General features: G+C 45.1%; 1 protein-coding gene across 3 annotated transcripts in view; it reads right to left on the minus strand.

The window, feature by feature from the left end:
- hgfa (hepatocyte growth factor a) overlaps positions 1 to 8,427 on the minus strand; it is a 22,573-nt gene extending 14,146 nt beyond the window's left edge. For 2 of the 3 annotated variants that reach the window (XM_084701646.1, XM_084701645.1), the window contains exons 1-6: positions 8,242 to 8,425; positions 5,525 to 5,690; positions 4,860 to 4,972; positions 4,261 to 4,381; positions 550 to 689; positions 74 to 194 (exon numbers count right to left, since the gene is read on the minus strand). In XM_084701646.1, coding sequence (XP_084557772.1) covers positions 74 to 194; positions 550 to 689; positions 4,261 to 4,381; positions 4,860 to 4,972; positions 5,525 to 5,690; positions 8,242 to 8,305 — 725 coding nt within the window. In that variant the 5' untranslated portion in view covers positions 8,306 to 8,425. Of the gene's footprint in view, positions 1 to 73; positions 195 to 549; positions 690 to 4,260; positions 4,382 to 4,859; positions 4,973 to 5,524; positions 5,691 to 8,241 lie in introns of all 3 variants that reach the window. The other variant, XM_084701647.1, reaches the window with a different exon arrangement.
- Positions 8,428 to 22,500: the final 14,073 nt, after the last annotated feature.

Genomic DNA, 22,500 nt, shown 5'->3' on the forward strand with positions numbered 1-22,500 from the left:
CACACACACAAGCCGTTCTCTGTAAACAAACGGGCCCTTTCTGTTTCTGTTGAAGCCTAGTTCCTGAGCGTACTTCTTGGGGAGGTAGTGATGTCTGTGTGGCTTCATGGCATCCCATCTCTGGCACTCCTTCCCAGTCTCAGTGTGGTCCATGGGCCCCTGGTAGTCCTCCCCGTTACAGCGCACGCACTCCACTGCAAACGCAACCACAGCTTCAGCACAGCTTTCCTTCCAGACAGGCAGGCGGGCGGATCGATGGAACTATCCATCGATCAATGGACTTTGATCACTTGTTTCAGCACTTGACATCCAAATAGATGGATGGATAGATCAGTAAATAGATGGATGGATAGATCAGTAAATAGATGGATGGATAGATCAGTAAATAGATGGATGGATAGATCAGTAAATAGATGGATGGATAGATCAGTAAATAGATGGATGGATAGATCAGTAAATAGATGGCTGGATAGATCAGTAAATAGATGGATGGATAGATTGATACAGTGTATTTTTGGATGGATGTATGGATGGATACACAGTAGTTACCATCAGAGCACTGTGGAAGACCACATGACTCGAATCTGATCTTAGGATCGACTGTGTAGCACCAAGGCCCGCTGCTGTGGTTGTCAGGGTTACGACAGAAGTTCCCCCTCAAGTCTTTGCCTCTCTTCGCCTTCTGGAATCTGATGAAGTAAAAAATAAATAAAAAATACAGTCAAATCTTTATATTTATTTTTAAAAAATACACCCGTCGGGAGTTTGACAAATGTGTGCTTTTATGTGGATTTGGTTCCATAAAACATGTATGGTGTTACTTCAAAAAGAGAAAAATGTCTGGCATATAAAAAAAGTAAAGATTCCTTCAGTCTGAGCTGAGTGCTGAATCCCTCTGTGTCTCCTTGAATCTCCAATCTGTCTTATTTTCCACTCTCAGTTGTGCATCGGCCAAAGAATCTACTACAGTCTATAAAACAGCCTGTTCTCGCTACACTGTACAATCTCGCAACAGGGATCCTCACAGGACCACTGGACCAATCACTAGCAGCAGTCCAAACAGCACGTCTTCAGGCTGACTTCACACATTCAAACATAATCCTTCTCTCCTGCTCTCAGTCTTGTGGGCACACCTTGCAGAGGAGGAACGCCACGAGGAGCCGCTGGAGGAAGGGGGACGGCAGCACACAAATGGACACCGTGTGCAATTCATCTTCTAGAAAGCTGGATGATGAAAAGCTGGCATGTCAACACCCCCATCCCTCCCCCACCTCACCATCCCCACTCCCCAGCCCACCCGCCCCCACCCAAACCCTTCCCACCCAGGGAGAGAAAAGGGAGGATTGAAGAAGAGAAAGAAAGAGACCGAAACAGATGAGAAAGACAGAATGAAAAAGAAGAAAAAATGGTTTGATGGAAACAGAAAAGAAACCAGATTTATCCCATCAGCCCAACCTCAGTCAGAGTCTCACCCCAGCTCCAGGGCACCCTCTCTGGGGAGGGTTGATCCCCTGTCCCCCCCTAGCCTCAGGGCTTCCACAGAGCTGCGCTAATGCACAACATCACTCAACCCCACACACAGAGGAAGTCTCAGGAAGCTCACTTTGCCCATTTGACATTAAAGCTCAAGATTGGGGATTTGGTTGGAAGCTGAGCAGTGAACTAATCACCCTTCACACAGACCCAAGCTCCTGCTGCAAACAACCATTGTTTTATCCAAACAGTCGCTTTTGAGTCTAAAGTTTAGCCTCTAAAGCCCTAAAGCTTAGAGGCTACTAGATGTCCATTCTTAGATCTCTTACAGGACAGGCCAGGGAATATGGACTTGGGTTTGAGGGAAGGATTTCCCCCCAAACTCTGTTTTGTTATCTGTGAGCTCAGATGTGTACAGCTTGAGACCAGTTAATCTAAGTTATGGTTTTTTCCTTCTAATCACCGTTTAATACATTGGATGAAAATCCTTTCTGAGTTTCAAAAGCATCTGGTCAGTTTCAGTGTGAGCATGTAAAGAGCCAAGGTATGGAGTTAGCCTGTAATGATGTTGTGCTAACAGATGTTAGCCAGCTATTCGTGTCTCTGCCAAAGAGCATTCCCTACTGCCTCTGTTCACATGTGCTGCGCTTTCAGACGCGAACACACAGACTCACCATCGCATTTTGTGAGTTTTATCCAAACCAGCGATCTGCAACAACTCAACAAACACCTGGAGTGGACTGAAGCCTGAAAGATGCTCTAAATGATGCCAAATCCTTTTACAAACCACTGGGATACCTGAGGAAAACCTCAACCCATTGTTACTTCCAGAAATGTTTTTGCAACCTCAGACTACATCTTAAAAAAGAGACACAGTTAAAATTACTCAATTGAATGTGCAGCAGACAGTCTTATTCTTGGAAGGAAACCGCCAGAAAAATAAATCTGGCGCTCCAGTGATCGGTCAACCGTGAAACTAACAGTCATTCAAAGGCCAAACAACACAGGTTCATTAGGCCTGTAATCCTGAAACATTGGTTTACTTTACAATAATTCTCTCTCTGTCTCTCTCTGTCTTTCTTTGTCTCTCTCTCTCTCCCACTCTCTCTCTCTGTCTCTCTCTGTCTTTCTTTGTCTCTCACTCACTCCCTCTCCGTCTCTCTTTGTCTTTTCTCACTACAAGGACAGCATGAGGAAGGTCAGGGAGTGTTTTTAGCCAGGTGTTAGGGTTAGTGTTGCAGGATATTCTGTAAGTCTTCAAATAAGGAGTTCTTGAACCAACGTGTCAAGCCATGATGGAACATTCAGCATCAGAGGAAACAGGTCTGGAGAGGCCAGCGTTGGAGGCTTATGTGTAGCTAGGGATGTGTAGCTCTACACTCGTAGCAGTGTGTGTGTGTGTGTCTTTCAGACGTATTACATATGCTTCATGTGTGTTTGGTTCCATGTGCCCGCATCTGTGTGTATCTGACTCATGGTATCCGATTGTGTGCATGAATAATCCACGGTCTGATCAAGAATAGGAAAAGGGAGGAGGGGGAGGAGGAGAGGAGGGGGAGGAGAGGAGGGGAGGAGGAGGAGGAGGAGAGGGGGGGGAGGAGGAGAGGGAGTAGGAGGAGAGGAGGGGGAGGAGAAGAGGGGGGAGGAGGAGAGGAGGGGGAGGCGGAGGAGAGATGGGGGAGGAGAAGAGGGGGAGGAGGAAGAAGACAGGAAGGGGAGGAGGAGAGGAAAGAAGGGGGAGGAGGAGGAAGAAGAGAGGAGGGGGAGGAGGAAAAAGAGAGGAGGGGGAGGAGAAGAGGAGAAGAGGGGGAGGAGGAGAGGAGAAGAGGGGGAGGAGGAGAGGAGGGTTGGGGGAGGAGGAGAGGAGGGGGGGAGGAGGAGAGGAGAGTTGGGGGAGGAAGGGGGAGTCAAGGTGTCCTGGGGGAGGCCAGAACCAGCCCTGTGTTTTCATCTGGGCCGGGGCCTCGTTTCTCCTGTCTGTGGCTTTGTGAGCTCAGCTGGAGAACAGACAGAACATGACTTCAGTCTATAAATCTTTGCACCCTCCCTCTCCCTCTCTCTGTCTCTCTCTCTTACTCTCTCTCTCTCTCTCCCTCTCTCTGTCTCTGTCTCTCTCTCTCTCTCTCTCTCTCCCTCTCTCTGTCTCTGTCTCTTACTCTCTCTCTCCCTCTCCCTCTCTCTGTCTCTCTCTCTCTCTCTCTCCCTCTCTGTGTGTCTCTCTCTCTGTGTGTCTCACACACACCCTCTATTTCTCTCCCTCTCTCTCACACACACCCCCTCTCCCTCTCTGTCCTTCTCTAAGGCTTTTGTTTAGCCCCCCTCCTCTCCTGCACCCACGTGTTGCTGTTAAAACGCCTCATAAGTAACGAACGCTGCTAACAAGCTCCTGGCTCAGGATCATCTGGTTCTCTCATCCTGCTTTGCTTACCCTGGAAACAGGCCTCGTTTAGTACCTGATAACACTATCGCTTTCAACTCTAACATCTTTTACACTTCCTACCTGTCTGTCTGAATCATGTCCCTGACTTCTCAGCAGCCCACATGTTACATTAGGGTTAGGGGGAATGTGTCTTGGTGGTGGCATGGTGGGAAATGTAGTTCAAGGTACAGCTGCACCAGCATCAAATATCTATATTTTCTTCATATCATTCAAGTACACATTAGACAAACACACTGTACCGTAAGCAGACATTAACGGCATTAGATATTCCATATAGCAAAGATGGAGTACGTTCAAGCAAGTACAGAAATCATAAAAGAGAAAGTTTAAAATGTAAAATAGCTTACTCAAGACGGGGCTCGTGAGGGTACTGGGTTGCCCAGGCTTGACAGGAGATGTTGCTCTTGGTCTTAGCGAGTCCTCCTCTGTATTTCTCCCCCGAACCGAGAATACAATCCCTCACGTAATCTACATACGGCCAAGACAGACAGCCACACACAGAAAGGTCACCACTTAAGAAAAATTGAGAGAAATTCCAGAGAAATCGTCTCCCTGAAGTTCATTAAATGTCACTGAAGACTTTGAGTAAATTGATTTTGGGATTCTTCCAGTTCTGGCTTGAACAACCACAGGTCGCTACTGTAAGCAACTGGGTCTTTGTTTACGCCCTGCATGAGTATAGACGCATGCTGGTGAGTGCATCTCTCTTCACCACGGCTATAAAACGAGTGCGCTGTCAACAGAGCAGAGAGATTACTGATCCAACAGGACACACAACGCCAACAACCATCGCTGTAAACAAACAAAACTACGACATTTCTTCCAGTTTCCATTTCCCCTCCCTTCTCCTTTTTCCACATCTTGCATTCTGAAGATCTTCAGAAGGGTGTGGGGGAAAAAGGTGAAAAAGCCAGAAACAGATTTGGAAGTCAACAATCCTGTTTACCTTTCTTCTCGTAAAGGTCAGTGTTTGCCTTGTGTTCCTTGATGGCTCCGGCGCTGTAGCGGTCGTAAGGAAGAAGGAAACATTTCCCTGTATGGTTTTCGAAGGAGAACCCTCTGGCAAAACAGATGAGACAGTGATCAGTGGATATGCACATTCATTCAGATATAAGATGTTGGTAGGAAAGGGGTAGAGGGGTGTGGAGGGACGTTATAAAAGGCCCTACTATACTCATCACTATCCTTTCATGTTTGTGTGTGTGTGTAACCCTGCCTGTGTGTGTGTGTAACCCTGCTGTGTGTGTGTGTGTTTGTGTGTGTGTGTAACCCTGCCTGTGTGTGTGTGTAACCCTGCTGTGTGTGTGTGTGTTTGTGTGTGTGTGTAACCCTGCCTGTGTGTGTGTGTAACCCTGCTGTGTGTGTGTGTGTTTGTGTGTGTGTGTAATCCTGCCTGTGTGTGTGTGTGTAACCCTGCCTGTGTGTGTGTGTTTTTGTGTGTGTGTTGTATGGAAGAGAGGATTCATGCCTTGAACTAAAAATCTCAAAGTGTTAGCAAATTCACCTGTTCGATTGAAGACCAAATCTGTGTGTGTGTGTGTGTGTGTACGTGAGTGTGTGACTGTGTGAATGAGAGTGTGTGTGTGTGTGTGTGTTCTGTGCTCAGCTCACCTGCAGGTCAGGGACTTCCTGTTGCGGCTGCACTTGCGGGCACAGTGCTCCCTGGAGGAGGTGTTCTTCACCAGGACTGCTGGGGGGCAGCCGGGACACAGGAGGACCGTGTCGTCTCTCTTCAGGTACCTCTGCAGGGTCCCCTGCCTCCCCTTCCCCCTTCTCTCTGGACCGGGGCGCAGACAGGACCATTACGCGTCAACAAGCTTGGTCAACACAGTTTCCTTCGACACATAGAATACTGGATGCTGTCAAACTGCAAGTCGGAGCAATATTGCACAGGTGATGCAACAGCAATGTTTATTTTATTTGTCTATTTGTGTTTTTTTTTTGTTGTGGTGATCGGACTTGTTTATCTACAGTCTTTGTCGTTTCTAAAACGTGTGTCCAGGTGGATGACTCGTCTACTGCAAACTAACAGCCCTTGTCCAGAATTTCCTTTCAAGATTTTCAGAAAAAAATCTCAGGATTCCATAGAGAACTGATACACACATGGAAAAGTGACCCACTCTGCCCAGCACATGCCGCAGCCTGTAGAGTCCTGTTAGGTGCCAGTGATGATGTGGCAGTATTTTATAAGCCAAGTAGGTCACAAGATCCGCTCTTTACTTCAACTCCCTTACTCAGCACATACACAGTGTCCAGATCCACCTGACACACAGTAACATGAGTCCCAGGGAGCTGGCTGATGACATATGCAGTTCACATACTGTAGTTCCATGTTCCTCTGGACCGTACTGTATAAGACCACATTAACTCCTGCAAAGTCAGTGTAAACTCAAAATGTGCAGTCACCTCCATAGGGAATACATAGGCTACACACCCCCATACCCACGCCTAGATGGTTTTCATACTGTGATCAAGAAACCTAACAACTATACTGGTGACATGCTGACTATGGATGGAATCATTTTCAGACGTCATGCGTCACATGTTCATGAGGCATAGGGTTGTTGTGGTTATTGTAACCATTTCTTTATAATTGGTGGCAAGCGGAGAATGGTAAATCATAATTAGTTTCCGTTTTTTTGTTTTACGAAAATGCAAGTTAACTCAAATCAGACACTGTGTTTATGTATGTGTTTAGGAACACTTAATCGGCGTTACCTACAAAGTTCCCCCGCGGTTGAGGATGGTTTTGGGAGGACACATTATTAAGGTTATGGCTGCTTCGGACCACATCTGGCCCTCATCACGCTGTTGTTTTAACATTCATGTCTCTTCAGGCCGCACAATTAGACCTCAACATTTAGCCTCTCTTCCAGTCAGACGTTCCTACTCCCCTTATCTCGCCGACGTTCTAGATTTTATCGAACGTAGATAGGTAGTATTACCATAATAAACTTATTCAGCTTGATACCGTGAACTATTTAAAACCTTTCCCGTTTTTGTTTTTTTCGCAACGAGGAACTGTATCCAATAAACCGCATCTCCTCTTGAACCAGCTAGGAAACAGGTTAAAGGTGTGCCTTTGTCTGGAATTTGCATACGCATCTGTTCCAGTGAACATTTGCAATCGAGAAATGTGGACCTCGGGAATTTAGCCAGATGTTTCGCGCTCTGCCTGCACGCGCATGGATTCCTCGGGGAAGGGGTGCATCATGCGCATGTGCGCCCTGAGCTCTACCAAGGTAAAGGCACAGATCCCGTGCACGAGATATGAACTTCAATGTACTGGTCATGTGCCACGTGCTGTGGTACTTCAGTGAGTTTTCAGCCTCTGCCCGACTAACATGAATTATCTGAAATATGTAGTTGCACGTCATCTACCCAGTAGCTATGCATTATCGTTCCACAGATGTAAATAAACTATTACTGAAATGACCATGACCTACATAAAAAAAAGTTTATGACAAAGCTTTCACATCAGCAGATGCGCTTCAAAAGAATCGGCGGTAAATTGTTCCAGCTTAAATGGTCTTGTTGCGGCTAAAACTGACCTTTACGCATTTGGAATGCATGACGCATGCATTGAGTGCTAGCGGCTGCATTACACCAACATACTTGATGCTAAATTGTTTACATTTCATTTTTTTACATTTCATTTTTATATTTCTTAAAAACTAGGACATCGCCAATATGTAAAGGACTGAAGGCTAAGTGTATATTGGATCACGGTTCCCTTTTATCTCGTTTCTGAAATGACTTAAAATGAACATAGGTTTAAGACCAAAGTTTAACACCAAATGGGTTTAAATGAATTCAAATTAAGGGTTAGGGTTTCGACACAAAGTATAGGCTGCAATGATACAATATGAATTATGTTTTAACTTAACCCATGGTACATTACAGCAGCAAAAGGTTTACAGCGTTTGATACTTTTTGGGAACTTTACCACAGACAGACAAACATTCACACCCACACACGACCTCCAAGGCAAAGGCAAAAAAATGCTGATCATTATCCTTCTCAGCACGACTACTTTTGAAATTGGAAGTGAAGTGTCTAAATTAATTTTTAAAATCACCTTGCCACCTTACTTCAATTAAGGTGACCCGTTTGTACATAGGCTACCCACATTAACATACTTTTAAATAAAGTGTAAAGTGTAATTGCAGTGTAATTATGTTAACTATCGAAGAAACCGGTACAATTCACAAGCAATCAACAATGAATGAAAATAGCGCTCAAAGCGACTCAAGTCTCTCCAAATTACGCATAACGCATATAATCCTAGACTAGATTATATTCGAACCTGTTCATTCGTGTCAGTTTACCTGCATTCACGGCGATCAGGAGACACAGGAGCGCGTTGTACATCCACATGATGTTTGGCTTCATGTTTGGTATCACTGGCTAATCCGACAGTTTGCGTTGAGTTGAACGATGTGTCTTCTTCTCCGTGACTCTACCTGTTTATAAGGACCAATCTGTGATTAACAAGAACAGCCTTCCACGCAGCCGTCCTTGGTTCAACCCCTCCTCAACCCCGTTTTATCCCCCCGTCTCCCCTCCCCCCACTTTCTGAGCAATTAAATTGCACTTTTACTGCACTCTCTCGTCCCGTCGACCGCCTCGCGCAAAGTGCGTTTGTCAATTTGTTTATCCAAGCAGCAGGGGGTGATGCCAAACCGGATGCATGTCACTTCCCCTTGGAGCAATGAACTGAGTGTGCAGACGATACATTTCGGTGTCATAAGTCGCATTTGAGAGCAGGATCACCCGTTCCGATGATAAGACTTTAAATAATTCCCTTGAACCTCCCCTTTCTCTCTCTCCTCTACTCCGCTCTGACTTGAGTCTAACTACAAACGCAGCTGGGCGGATTTGCACACATGCATAAAAGGAACAGTATGCAGAGAAGTGATTACGGTCCCGGAGGACCTGTTGCCGCTGCCAAACGCACAAACCCCGGTTAACACACTGGGACTAAACACAACAAGCCATGTAACCAGCCTTAGAAATGGTTTCCTCTTCTAGATTATTTTATAAACCTATACCAAAAGGAATGTATGTCTTCATTCAGACATATGTACAGCTACGCTTAGGAGCTATGCAGACACATTTCCATAACACGACCTACTCAACACTTTGGCGTTGCCAGGTGTGTGAATTGCATCAGATTCTGTGAGGAATCAAATCTGGTCACCTCGTTCCCATACATGACAGCTTTTGTATCATATCTCTGTCTCGAATCTCCAATCTAATGAGAGTTATACTATTTTCAAACGACCTGATGACAAAGTGTAAAATCCAGACCTGTTTGGATCAGAATGTCTGACCAGCTTGTTCTGAACGTCCCAGGAGGAACACGAGGACAACTCGGCCACTCAGAGCCACGCGCCACTGCGTGTGCTTTTGGTGTGTCTGGGGTGAAGCAGAGCAAAGCAGCTGGAAGCAATCTCATTTATGTACCAGCCTGCTGTTTTTTTTGTTTAACTAAGTGTTCCTGAGGTCTGGACACGAACCCCGTGGAGGGCACTGTCGTTTTTTGACAGGAAATCCACACTTCGGCCGTTTTTTTTTAAATATATATTTTTTTTTATGTGCAATTTTAGGGAGCTGCGCAATAGTGGAATGTGATGCATGTGTGTGTGTTTTAACTTAATCTTTTTACATTTTATCTTATTTTATAAACTTGTGTATGTATTCAGTGCACCTGAGGAGGATTGCCTCCAATGTCGTTGTACAGTGTACGATGACAATAAAGATATTCTATATGTTAACGGGCCGGGTAGAGAGCGCGAGAGAAAGAGAAGACGAAGAAAGCGAAAGCAGACGCCCGGCCCGGTTAAGCCGCGTGCATGTTATTTCAATCTTTTTCAAGGTCCGTTTTCCCTTAGATTCGTGCGCTGGCAGTTTACGTTTGTTTAAATGAGCACAAAAAAAGTGCCAGCGCGCGCGCGTGTGTGTGTGTCACCTGGGGCGAACCGCAGCCAGAGCCACGAGGAGGCAAGTGCGAAGGTGCGCAGCTCAGGGCGCGTGTCACCCTGGCAACGTCAATCAAGAGTGAGGAAAGGAGAAAAACAGACGTCAAACTTGTCTTGGAGTTAAATGATTCAAACTTTTCTAAGATTCAGCCCTGTCCCGTGTGATTTGAAATGGCTCACTATAAACGAAGTTTGAAAGTTGAGGGGGAAAGTACTAGATTGATATATGATATGTCACCATAAATTGTGGAACTGCTTATCCAGATACATACGAATGATAGTGGACACAAAGGAAAATACGATTTCCCCTCTACAATAACAAACGTTGCTGAATCCGACCTTTACCATGTTATAATGATTTAAATAACAACACATAGAAACACAAACACTGATTCACAAAGGCACATTGTAGCTACACACACACAGTCCAGTAAATACTGAGCTAAGCAGACAGGCGTGGACAGGAGAGGGGCACCAAGAGTACGAGTGTGGTTGTGTTCGTGCGTGAGACAGAGAGAGAGAGAGAGAGCGGGAAAGAGAAAGAGAGGGAAAGAGAGAGAGAGAGGGTACAAGGGAGTACCAGAGTGATGGCTGGTGTTACCATGGTACCAGGGAGGGTGGAACACCCGCTCCCTAGGCAGAGTCCTGTCAGCACCTGCTGGATGCACGCACACACGCCGCCTATAACTGCTAACAGGACACAGACCTAAACACACACACACAAAAAATAAGAAAAAAAGAAAAGCGATTACTTGAATCAAGTAAACGATTGTATGAATAAATATTTACTGAAAGAAATGGCTGAGATTACTCAAATTGTTTGAAGTTATCGTTTTCAGCTAAAGTTGTGAGTAGTCCGAATGTTTACAGAGTGGGGGGTAGTTGGTGTAGCTAATCTCTTTTTCACCTCTGACCCTCCTTGATGTGAAAATAACAACCCCCTTCCACTCCACATCCCTAACCCCCTAACCCACAACACTTTCACCCAATTATGTGGGTGCTTTTTCCCCTCGCAAATGACAGATGAGGGGTCGCGAGGTTGATTGACCCCACACACGCAGACACACTAGTCTCTCTGTCCACTGTTTGAAAGAGCTGAACAATATAATCTTTCGCTTAGTAAAGTGGTGAAACAAGTGGTAAAAATAAATAAAAATAAAAATAAACAAACATTATTGTAGAGGGACAACAGAGAAGACAAACAAGTCAGGGCGAACAAGCCTCACGGTTAGAGGAAAAGATTGACACGCAGACTGAGAGAGAATTCAGAGACGTTCACTAATGAGGACGTAAGATACCGTCATGTGGATGCAACTGAGAAAAAGAGCGATAAAGAAAGGTAGTTCAAGGTTTCACTTCAGTTTACCGACACGGCAGAGGGCCTATCTGTGGGTCACGATACGAGGGCAGCGCAGCAGTTCTATGAATCAAGGCGAGAGGGACCTTCCTCTCCGTTGTGCGCTCGCATGTCCGCCGTTAATAGCCTGCAGATGTGAAGGTATTTCACAAGTGCGGCTTTGGAAAACATTCCCGCACATAAATCCAATTAGGTTGAACCTCTCGGACACAAGCAAGCGACCAGCCAACCAAACGCCCGACCCAGTTGACTCAGCTGAGCCAGTTTAAGAGGAGGAACGAAGTAGCGTAGGCTACAACGTCGCTCCGGTGCGGCACTGTTAGACGCGAAGGCTTGACGCTAATTGGTTTAGCAAGGATGTGGATGAAGTAAGCTCAATGAACCGGCTGTGTTCATTTGGGACAATTTGGCAGGGATATTTTTGCGTGGTTTAGTGTATGTCAAAGTAGTAGAGGGATCAATTTTGTTACGGGTGGTTGATGTAGATTGCTACGGTATAGGCTTCGAGGCAAGCCTTCTTCTGTAGGCCTACCAGTCAACACCTAAAACTAAAATAAACACCCAAGATAATGCCGACTGACTGAACACTTTTTTTTTTTTTTGGGGGGGGGGGGGAGGAATCTAAAGTAACAAACACCTTTCTGCTTACGTAATCACCCCTCAAGTGGTAGGCCTCCTTGGTGGTTAAACGTTCCTTTAGTTTGAAGAACCGTCTGGAGTCTGGACTTGAGTGGACTGAACAAGGTGTGGGTCACTGAGCTGGGTTGGGCTAGGGTGGACTAGGCTAGGCTTGGATGGAGAATGGACTGGAGTGGACTGAATGAGGTGTGGAGGCGCTGGGCTGGGCTAGGCTGGGATGGAGTCTGGACTGGAGGCCTTGTTGCCATTTCAGGCAGCTGCATGGGCGTCTGTCACCTCATTCATCGCTAACTGGCACCACGTGTGCAAGACTACAGGTCTAGATCAATTAGTCAGACACACACGCGTGCATGCTTACACACGCACAGAAGTATATCATGTTTAAAGATGCACAAGTATTCACACTCACATGCATGCTTACATACGCACAAAAGTATATCGTGTTCACACACACACAAACACACACCCTGTCTTTAGTGGCACAGCGGGTATTTGTTGGCCCTGTGTGGCTTTATTAACTGGAGTGGGAGGGAGGGGAGGGGAGAGATGGGGGAGGGAGGGAGGGAGGGAGGGGAGAGGTGAGATGGGGGACGGAGGGAGGGAGGGGGAATCCCACCAGGTGCTAATAGATTTCCTGCAGCTTTGAACCGTCTGGTCGCACCGGTCCCCTGGAATGGGGTTAGGTTTCATCTGGGTCAAATGACCCTGACCACCATTTGACCTCCCATGACACACACCCCAGACACACGCGTACGAGAGATATATGTGTGTAAGTGTGTGTGTGTGCCTACTCTCTGCTTCTCTCATTGTGCCCCTCATCAGAGATGTTACATAACCCTAACCCAACCGTGTCTGAAGTCGTAAATACATATTAAATACCCCTCCTCCCTCCCAAAAAAAACAACTACAAAAACTAAGCCTGTATGTTTATTTACCGTCCAATTATATACTCTCATTGTGCCACACAAACTAATGACTGCAAACACAGATTTTTAACTGTACCAACATTTTGATTGCTGCTTTCAGATGTTGTCTAAAAGTGTTCGTTTTCTCCTGTTGTTGTTTTGCTCAGCAGGTGTGTGCGTGTGGGCGCTGCTGTTTGTGTGAGTGGGCCGCCCTGAAGGGGGTCTGAAGTCGTGCTTTGTGTGTGAGTCAGCACTGCACTACACTGAGGTACTGTGTGCCTGACTGGATGAGTGTGTAAGTAATAGGATGTGTAGGAGTTTGTGTGTGTGTGTGTGTGTGTGGCTTCTAAACACGCATCTGTTAGGCATCTCATTGTGGAGACCAGACATTGTAAACAGAGATATCGTGTCAGCCAATCTTTATCTGAGCAGGCAGACTGCTTCCTGACAGGACAGGAGGCAGGGCCTCAGACCCTGATCACGGACATGGTAATATCATTACACACGGCAGAAATGCTGACTCGTGTTGCAGTCACACGGCTGTGTCTCCCAGCTGGGTTGATAACTCACCAGACTCTGGCTCTGTTCAACCGTCCAGGAGGTCTGTGTGGCTCTGTGATATGAGTCCACCTGTCGCTCTGCAGGGCCGCATGCGTGGACGTTCTGAATCTCCCTGCTGCTTTGTTCCCTCCCCCCCCCCCTCTCTCTCTCCATCTCTCTCTCTCTCTCCCTCTCTTCTATCCCTCTCTACACCACACAGGTGTACAACTTTGTATCCAAGGTAACATTCAAGTTAGTATATTATTAATGTTGCCAAATAATTAGAAGGAAAAATAATTAAATAAATGGATACACACACACACACACGTATATTTACCCACACATATATACCCTTACATACGCACATACACCAGGTCATATAATAATAACATTATATTTGAAACTTCAAGTACTTATACAAAGTAATTTCAGTAAAATTGAAAAAAAAGTTATGTTTGACACATTATACATTTATCTCATTGTGGCTGTCCCTCCGGCCATGACAGGCTGATACACACTTTGCTGCTAAAATACAGCAGTTAGGTTTTTCTCTAAATAAATAAACCAGTCTCTCTTTATTTGTTACATTTTCAAATTCCTTGTATATGTTTGTAATTTTGGGGAAGTATGTGGTTCGAAGTTCTTTATAGTGGTCACATTCCGTTAAGGAGTGGAGCCCTCCCTCCCTCCCTCCCTCCCTCCCTCCCTCCCTCCCTCCCTCCCTCCCTCCCTCCCTCCCTCCCTCCCTCCCTCCCTCCCTCCCTCCCTCCCTCCCTCCCTCCCTCCCTCCCTCCCTCCCTCCCTCCCTCCCTCCCTCCCTCCCTCCCTCCCTCCCTCCCTCCCTCCCCTCTCTCTGTCCCTCTCCTTCAGGGCCTCTGTGTGTAATGCCAGGGAGGAGAGTTGACGTGCGAGTACCAGTCAATGAGGCATAACACGTCCACATCTGCCCAGGGCATTTCTGTTTTCCAGATAGAACCAGGGCCCACGACTGGCTTTCAAGAAGGACAGACATGAAAGAGAGATCAAACAGGAGTGCTACCAGACTGCAGCGATTACACCAAAGTGCATGTTCAAATGACCAGCAGATGAGTCACTCACTCACTCGACTTTTCTACTCCCAGACCTGTTGCCAGGCCAGTGGAGGTTGGGGGTGTTGTGCAGGTGGATGGGGCACTGAAACGAAAGCCACATTGGGAGGAGAGAAGAAGCACAACGGGAGGTTTATGGCCCCTGCTGAACGCTCCACCATAAACATGCTATAGTTTAAGCCTACACCTATTCCAGGTGTGTCTTTCTGTTGAGCAGAATGTTACATGGAACGGCCTATCAATGGCAGACAACATTATAGATACGTTGTATTTTGAACGTTTTTTTTCCCCTTTTCTTTTATAATGTGCCATGCTTTAACGGTCATTGGGCAGCTCAGATCTTGTTGACACTGTCAGTGACGGTAAGTTCCAGAACGTCATGGAACAAATCAGGGAAAGAGGGGGAGAGCTACCCTCCGTTATCAGCTAGCTAGCAGAAGACCAGCAGTCAGACATGCGCGTTGTCTGTGCTGCATCAGGTCAAACTACATGTGCTAGGGAGGCTGGACTGGGTCTATATGTGCTAGGGAGGCTGGACTGGGTCTATATGTGCTAGGCTGGACTGGGTCTATATGTGCTAGGGAGTCTGGACTGGGTCTATATGTGCTAGGCTGGACTGGGTCTATATGTGCTAGGGAGTCTGGACTGGGTCTATATGTGCTAGGGAGGCTGGACTGGGTCTATATGTGCTAGGGAGGCTGGACTGGGTCTATATGTGCTAGGCTGGACTGGGTCTATATGTGCTAGGGAGTCTGGACTGGGTCTATATGTGCTAGGCTGGACTGGGTCTATATGTGCTAGGGAGTCTGGACTGGGTCTATATGTGCTAGGGAGGCTGGACTGGGTCTATATGTGCTAGGGAGGCTGGACTGGTTCTATATGTGCTAGGGAGTCTGGACTGGGTCTATATGTGCTAGGGAGTCTGGACTGGGTCTATATGTGCTAGGGAGTCTGGACTGGGTCTATATGTGCTAGGGAGGCTGGACTGGGTCTATATGTGCTAGGGAGGCTGGACTGGGTCTATATGTGCTAGGGAGGCTGGACTGGGTCTATATGTGCTAGGGAGTCTGGACTGGGTCTATATGTGCTAGGGAGGCTGGACTGGGTCTATATGTGCTAGGGAGGCTGGACTGGGTCTATATGTGCTAGGGAGTCTGGACTGGGTCTATATGTGCTAGGGAGGCTGGACTGGGTCTATATGTGCTAGGGAGTCTGGACTGGGTCTATATGTGCTAGGCTGGACTGGGTCTATATGTGCTAGGGAGGCCAGCAATGCCGGGATCCTGGCTATTTATGGCCTCTGATTCTGGTCCATTTACGGTATCTAATCTGAAATAATAACTGGAAACGCTCCACGCAGGGACCATGAGCCCTTTAGAGCAGCAGCCAGTTTAATTAGCAAGGGACTGTGAAAACAGACCAATCGTAAAGAAGAGTCTGAAATGCACTTCCTGGTTTCAGCTTGTTTAAGTCACCGGCTCCCTCCAAATCTCACATGGTTTTGAAGCTCTGCAGACGTGGTCTGGAGAGACGGTACTGGCAGTTGATACGATGGGCCTCAATAAATGAGCTTGAGGTCTTTGAAATGTAAATCTGTAGCCAAGACCTAAGAAATGGGGGAGGGATCTTCACAGATTCACCACAGTCCTGTAGAAGTACAATGGGACTTCAATGGGGGCTAGTAACATCAATAGGGAATAGTAACAATGTTAATCTCTTGAAAATTACACTTAGGAGTCAAGTTTTTGCAATTGGGGATAACCACAACCTCATCAAAGCCTTGGTGGTCTGATCCTGTCTTTCTGTTGTTGGTTGAGGTCAAGAATGTTGGTTTTTACAAATCATCCCACAGTTGTTTTCTTTCCAGATTTATCCTCTCAACAAACATGTGCCCGTTCAAACTTTGTTCTGTGTATCTCTGTGTATAATAACGGTTGTCACCCTCCATCATCAACATCCATATCACCCACAATGAGTTCATCCCTGCTTAATGAATTCATTAATTCCTTCGAGAGGGAAAAGAAAAGCAGGGTATTTGTTCAAGCTATTCAAGCGTCCTATATAACGATGTTATGACGAGGTGGGATAAAGTTACATTCCTTTTCCGGTGAAGTCCGTTAATGGACCCTCGTTTGCGCGGTGCATTCGAGTTAAGTCATCAAACTGTGAAAGGTGGTTTTGTATCCACCTATGATTCTATTTACATTATATTATCCTTCAACTGGGGTTTCGAACTCCTGTCAGATACAGATCTTTGACACGAGGCTGCAAGCTGGAGCTCAGTTAACGATCAAAAAGAAAACAAGTCTGACCTCGTAACGTAAACTGACTGGGACCATCTTGTAACCAGACGCAAAAACCATGAGTCTGTTGGCACTGGCTCCGACGTCGTGTTCACATCACAACTCGTCCACGTCAGGCTCGGATCAACGCTTTGGGGAGTCAGAATGCTTCATTCGAGGAAGACATGACGTTATATCGCAACAAACACATGTCCTTGAGGGTCTGTTGAAGGACAGAAACGTTTTTAATGACAAGATGTTTTTAGCACAGAAGGCTAACGCCGATTCAGAATCAGTGTGTGGTTGGTGAACATACTATACAGTGCGTACTGTAGCATGATAAGGTCAGGGGAATGGATATGCCGAAAGGTCAGCAGGTCAAACAGGCAGTAGCTGTCTGGTCTAGAGCCAGTTATGTGAAATGACTGGATGACTGGGCTCAGCTCACAACCAAAAGCTCAGGACATGGATGTTGACCTTCATATCCCCCATAACATATGCTACAATCTTTAAGGTTTATCAGTATAGGTTATATGTTATTGCAAGTTTTTATAAAGAGATAGCGAGGGCTCTGAATGGTTTAATACTGCTTTGGTTATTATTGTTATGGCCAATTTCCTGCACCAAGTCTGTAAAATATGTAATTTCATATTATTGCTCTCTGCCTAGTCGTTACCCCAGCTGTGCTACCAACAGTAAAGACCATTTTTATTAAACATAAATAGTAAAGGCGTTGTAATTGGTCATATTTAAAATGCCCCTAAGCACCCAAACGATTTAAGGGTTTCTTCACAGGCTTGCAGTATACTTTACATTGTAACGGAGGATTTTAACGTTGGTAATAAATAACAAAACGAGCGTGGTTTGTCTTTGGGGGGCAGTGAGGAGAAGTCACTAGAAGTCTCTCACAGGTGGCTACGTGTTTTATTCTGAGGCAAACCACAGTTGCTACCGAGAAAGTGGCTCTAGCATTTCATGAACTTACAGAAGTGTATCAGATTTACTGTAGACCTACATGCTAAAACGGAAGCTTTTCAGGGTCTTTCATGTCTAATCCCACTGGCAAATTCAGTGTCATAACAACTGCGCAGAGATACGGTTACTCTTTCTTTTCCTTCCTGAATGTTTACTTTGGCCTGGCTTCAACTCTCATCACTGATGGCCGATGTTTTCCACACGGGGAAGCTGAGATAGCGCTGCACTGAAACGTTGTAACTGCCCCTACATTTTAACACACGTTTGGAGGAGAATGTGTGAGAACAGATTGCAGATTTAACTAAACGCAGTCCATTTTAGGTCAGGAAGATTACAACATTCACAAGGAATTTAGGCAGAACTGCAAGAGGAGACCATGCAACAGATAATAATCATAAAGGTTTATTCTGAATTTGCACATGAATAAACACATTTTCCAGGATTATAAACATTACTCTGTTCTTTCTGTTCAGAATAATAACAATATTGTACACATTTTTACACGACTGATTCAGGTGAATCGAGTTTCACAAGTGTAACATGTTAAAGCACAATCGAGGCAGATGGGCAGAGGAGCCCATCAACAGCCTGCCCAATGAATGGCTGGCAAGAGAAGATTGGTGGATGGCTCCACCAATGGCCGGCCATCACACTGACGAAGAGAGGTTAGCTGTTTATCAATCCGAAGAACGCTAAGAACGTACTTGCGTTCTTGAGTAGAACGTTGCGAGAACAGTTTTTCAAGACTGCAAGAACGGAGAATTAATTGATATTCGGGTTTTCTTGGCTATCGCGCAAGACCCTGGACTCGCTAGCTTGGTTATCGAAAAGTCAGAGCAAATATACAAATACGCCAAATTATCAATAAAATAAACCCATTTTCAGCGACTACACTGCCCATTTTTCAACATATTTTAAATCAGATGCTGATTTTCACGTAGCCTACCTTTAACCAAAATATGAACAGTAAAAACGTTATAGTAACGTTATAACGTAACAGTAAAATTTATTAAGTTTGTCCGCTCTCATGACATCTTGCAATAGGTGCGTTTGACTTCATGCAGCGCTGGTGGCGCCAACAGCCGGCTGCAGTCTGTTGCCTTGAAACTGAGAATGCCATTGGCTGCTTCAAGTCAGCCGGGCTGCAGGTGGCTGCAGGCGACGCCGGTGCTGCATGAAATCAAACGCACCTATTGACTCCTGGGAAATCATATGCGTTCTTGCTGGCCAAGTCACCATCCGATGCATCCTCTATGAAAGGGGCGGATCAAGAACATTTCTGGGTAGTTTTGGCGTTCTTGGTGACTTGTGTTCTTTGGATTGGAACCAATTGGGCAATGAAAGATTACGTCAAACGAGTTCGCAAGAACACAAGAACGGAGAAAAACGTGGATTGATAAACAGCCATTAGTTGCGTTCGACTTCATGCATCGCCGGCGTCATCTGCAGCCGCCTGCAGCCGGCTGCCTTGAATGCCATTGGCTGCTTCAAATCAGCCGGGCTGCAGTCGGTTGCAGATGACGCCGGCGCTGTCGGCGCCGCATGAAGTCGAATGACCTATTGACACACCAGCCTGCCAGGAAGTGACAAGTTAGGGGACACTTTACTTACGACACACTGAGAAATCTCAAAGAGTCCATAAAAGAAAGCTTATCCCATACAGTCCACACAGAGAGCACCAACAGCATCAAATACACTTCCAATCACATCGCTAATATAATATTCCTGAAGTGACAGCATCTGATTTTAGCACTTTGAGCGGCACGTGAGTATCTGACAACTGTTCGAGCATAAACCCACCAGTGTCTTCATTTATTTTCTAAGTTCTCAGTTTCATGGACGTTACAGTCTGGTATGGAGGACTTTAATCAGACTACTAGTCACACACGGGCATGTAGTGTCTTCTTGTTTTCTTCCAATAACAGCAGAAAAGTGCCCCACGTAATTCACTAAATTTGTCACACAGATTAACCAGACAAGTGCTTAATGCAATTGAACACCAAAACATCCAATCAAATTCTCGCTCAGGAGTTCACTCAGATGGGGAAGGGACCAAATGCTGTCTCCCCAAGAGAAAGGCAGTAATAGCTGATCATAACAAACACCTGACATCCATGTTGTTACACTGTCCAACAATTCACACCAAAGTTTCTTTTTTTTTCTTTTCCTTCTCATTGCTGGCCACTGTCATGCGGCACAGGGAAAACATCTAGAAGACTCGCATTTTTCAGTCAGAAGATCGTCATTACAGGTTTCCATATATCCGAGAAAGTCCTATGGCACTTAATATTCTTGAATGTTAGTAGATATTGAGGATTTTAAATACCAGTATGTTAGTGTCACCACAATATTTATTTTAGATGAGTTTGAAAAGAACCTTTTGCGGCATCTCAGACCGCGTGTGTAGTAGGTTACATAACGGCAGTACCTCGGTGTTGATGTTGCAGCCACACCGTATAGACGGTAAAATGGTGTTTACGATAAAAACAAAAATCAACTGTTATTCTGAGGAGATGGGGGGAGATGGGGGTGGGGGCTTGAGTTTGATTCTATTTGACTCAAGAAGAATCCTTTTGCAATTTGTGATTTAACTTAAAAGTGTTCATGAGAAGCAAAGAGAGAGAAAAAGAATATCCCAATAACAGCACGGACCACATAACGTCACAATGTGGTTTTTAACTCCATGCCGAAGCGACTGTGGTTAACAGGCCCATGCGCCTGTGTTCACGGGAAATGATGCGTGAGTGTCTCTAAATTGGGTTTTGACGAAGCCCCTGTGTTCTGGCAGTCATCCGTTTTAACAGCAATTCAACGAGGCATCACTGAAATAAGCGGTTACTGAATTATCAGAAACTGTGATCGTCGATTCTTCTCCGGATCACTTCCCTTTCTGCAGTAATACTCACAGATTGGAGTTACATGCCAAGCACAGAATGGACTCCAAGAACGTCCATTTGTTACGCAGAACAATTTCGACTTTAGATCACGTTTCGTCATCTGCAACAACAAATAAATAATCCAAAATCACAGCACACCGTATCATCATTTTACAATTATATTGTCTACCTCAACTACTATCCAAAAACATAAAATAAATACAATCGAGTTAGGCAGGAAACTGTTTAAAGATGATGGCTTGTTTGGCATGACGACAAGATTTTTTGATAAGTTCCTACAATGTTTTGATAAAGAACCACCATCTGATATTGATTTAGTAGACTCCACGGAAAGGAGGCAGATTTGAACAGCACAGATTTGGTCCTGTATGTTTTGAGGCACATTTCTGTCGTGTTTAAGTTTTTTCTAATGTGTTTGGCAGTTCATGAGGAATGATTTAGGAAATATTAACTGTTGACCGTTGAAAAACCTATTTCACTGCACAGAAAGATTGATAGGGATCTAATGTTGATCTGGCAATATAATACCAAAACTAAAGGGATCACATTTTGACCAATGTGTGATATTTTCTCTCGTATATATTACAGTTAAGTTAGTGTGTCTGGCACACAACAAGGCACAACAAAAACAAACAGATCAAAGTCTGAGTCTAAGAAATGAAATGCAGGTTCAGACATTGTGATCCTCGTTAATATCCAGACTGCATCCATGAACTGCATGTTATTAGGCGTCAACTGCTTCACAGTGCAATGAGGACAGTCAAGGAGACGTTGCCGTAGAAACTCAGGTTTAGAGGTATTTCTGATGGGGGGTAAACAAGTGGGAGTAGTATACCTTTAAATAGTTAAATCTCTTGTATTATTTTTCCAGGGATTTTATGATTTATTTGAAGATAGTGTATATATATATATATCAGACCTACGGTATATAAAGACCGACACAGTAGCAAGACACACTATATCAATATTCAGTGAAAGATTATTTCAGATAATCACAATAAATCCAACATAACAGTAGCATGCAGCTATTGTCTTCGTCCTTAAAAAAAAGAAAGAAAATATATTACTTAAGTAAAAATAAATTAGAAACACATCAAGCTTTCTTCAAGTCAGTAGCCACACAGCTAAATTAAATCGAAAGGTTCTCAGAATCCCCATGGCAACAGTTTTATCCAAAAATCCAATAGGCCTGACAGGTTGATCCTGATTGGTTGATGTGTGTTGTTGGCAAATAGAGGACAAGTTGGAGACATGGATCCTCGGTCAACCTTAAACAGTGAGGTTAATGGGTGACCACACACAACAGGGTCATTCTGTGGTAGGTCATGGGTTCTATTGTAACCACACTGTCACAAGCACCCCATACTTTACAAGATGACAACTTTGTGAAAGTGCTGCATATCGTTGGACCTTAGGAGATTTAACACAGAGAGGTGATGGGAAATGCTACTCTTAACACAGAACGGTTTAACAGCGTAATGCCTTTGCAATCCCCCCCAAAAATGCGACAGTAATTCCATGAATAGGTCAAGAGAGACTGACATTACAATGTCCCTTATTGCAACATCAGACAAAGAAAAATACTGACTAACCAGCCCCCGCAAAACGCACCGAAATAAATATTAAACTTTTCAACAACAATGATACGTCGGCAGCACTGTTTCAGAAAGTGATGAATAAAAATGATAGAAATCTAGTTCGGAAGGGCGAACAATTAATCTCAAACACCAAATCTTCCCCCTCCCCCCTCCCAAAGACAGTCCACCCACTTCCTCCTGGCACTATAAGACAGTCCACCCACTTCCTCCTGGCACTATAAGGCTCCAACCCGTTTCCCGCATCAAGCCAACCACGGTCAAAGGTTGAAGGGCACCACTCAATAATCACCTTTACCCAGTTTGAAATGTTCCTAATTTCAAATGG

This window comes from Hypomesus nipponensis, chromosome 7 (genome assembly GCF_054491055.1).
Source record: "Hypomesus nipponensis isolate SF chromosome 7, ASM5449105v1, whole genome shotgun sequence".
Lineage (NCBI taxonomy): Eukaryota > Metazoa > Chordata > Actinopteri > Osmeriformes > Osmeridae > Hypomesus > Hypomesus nipponensis.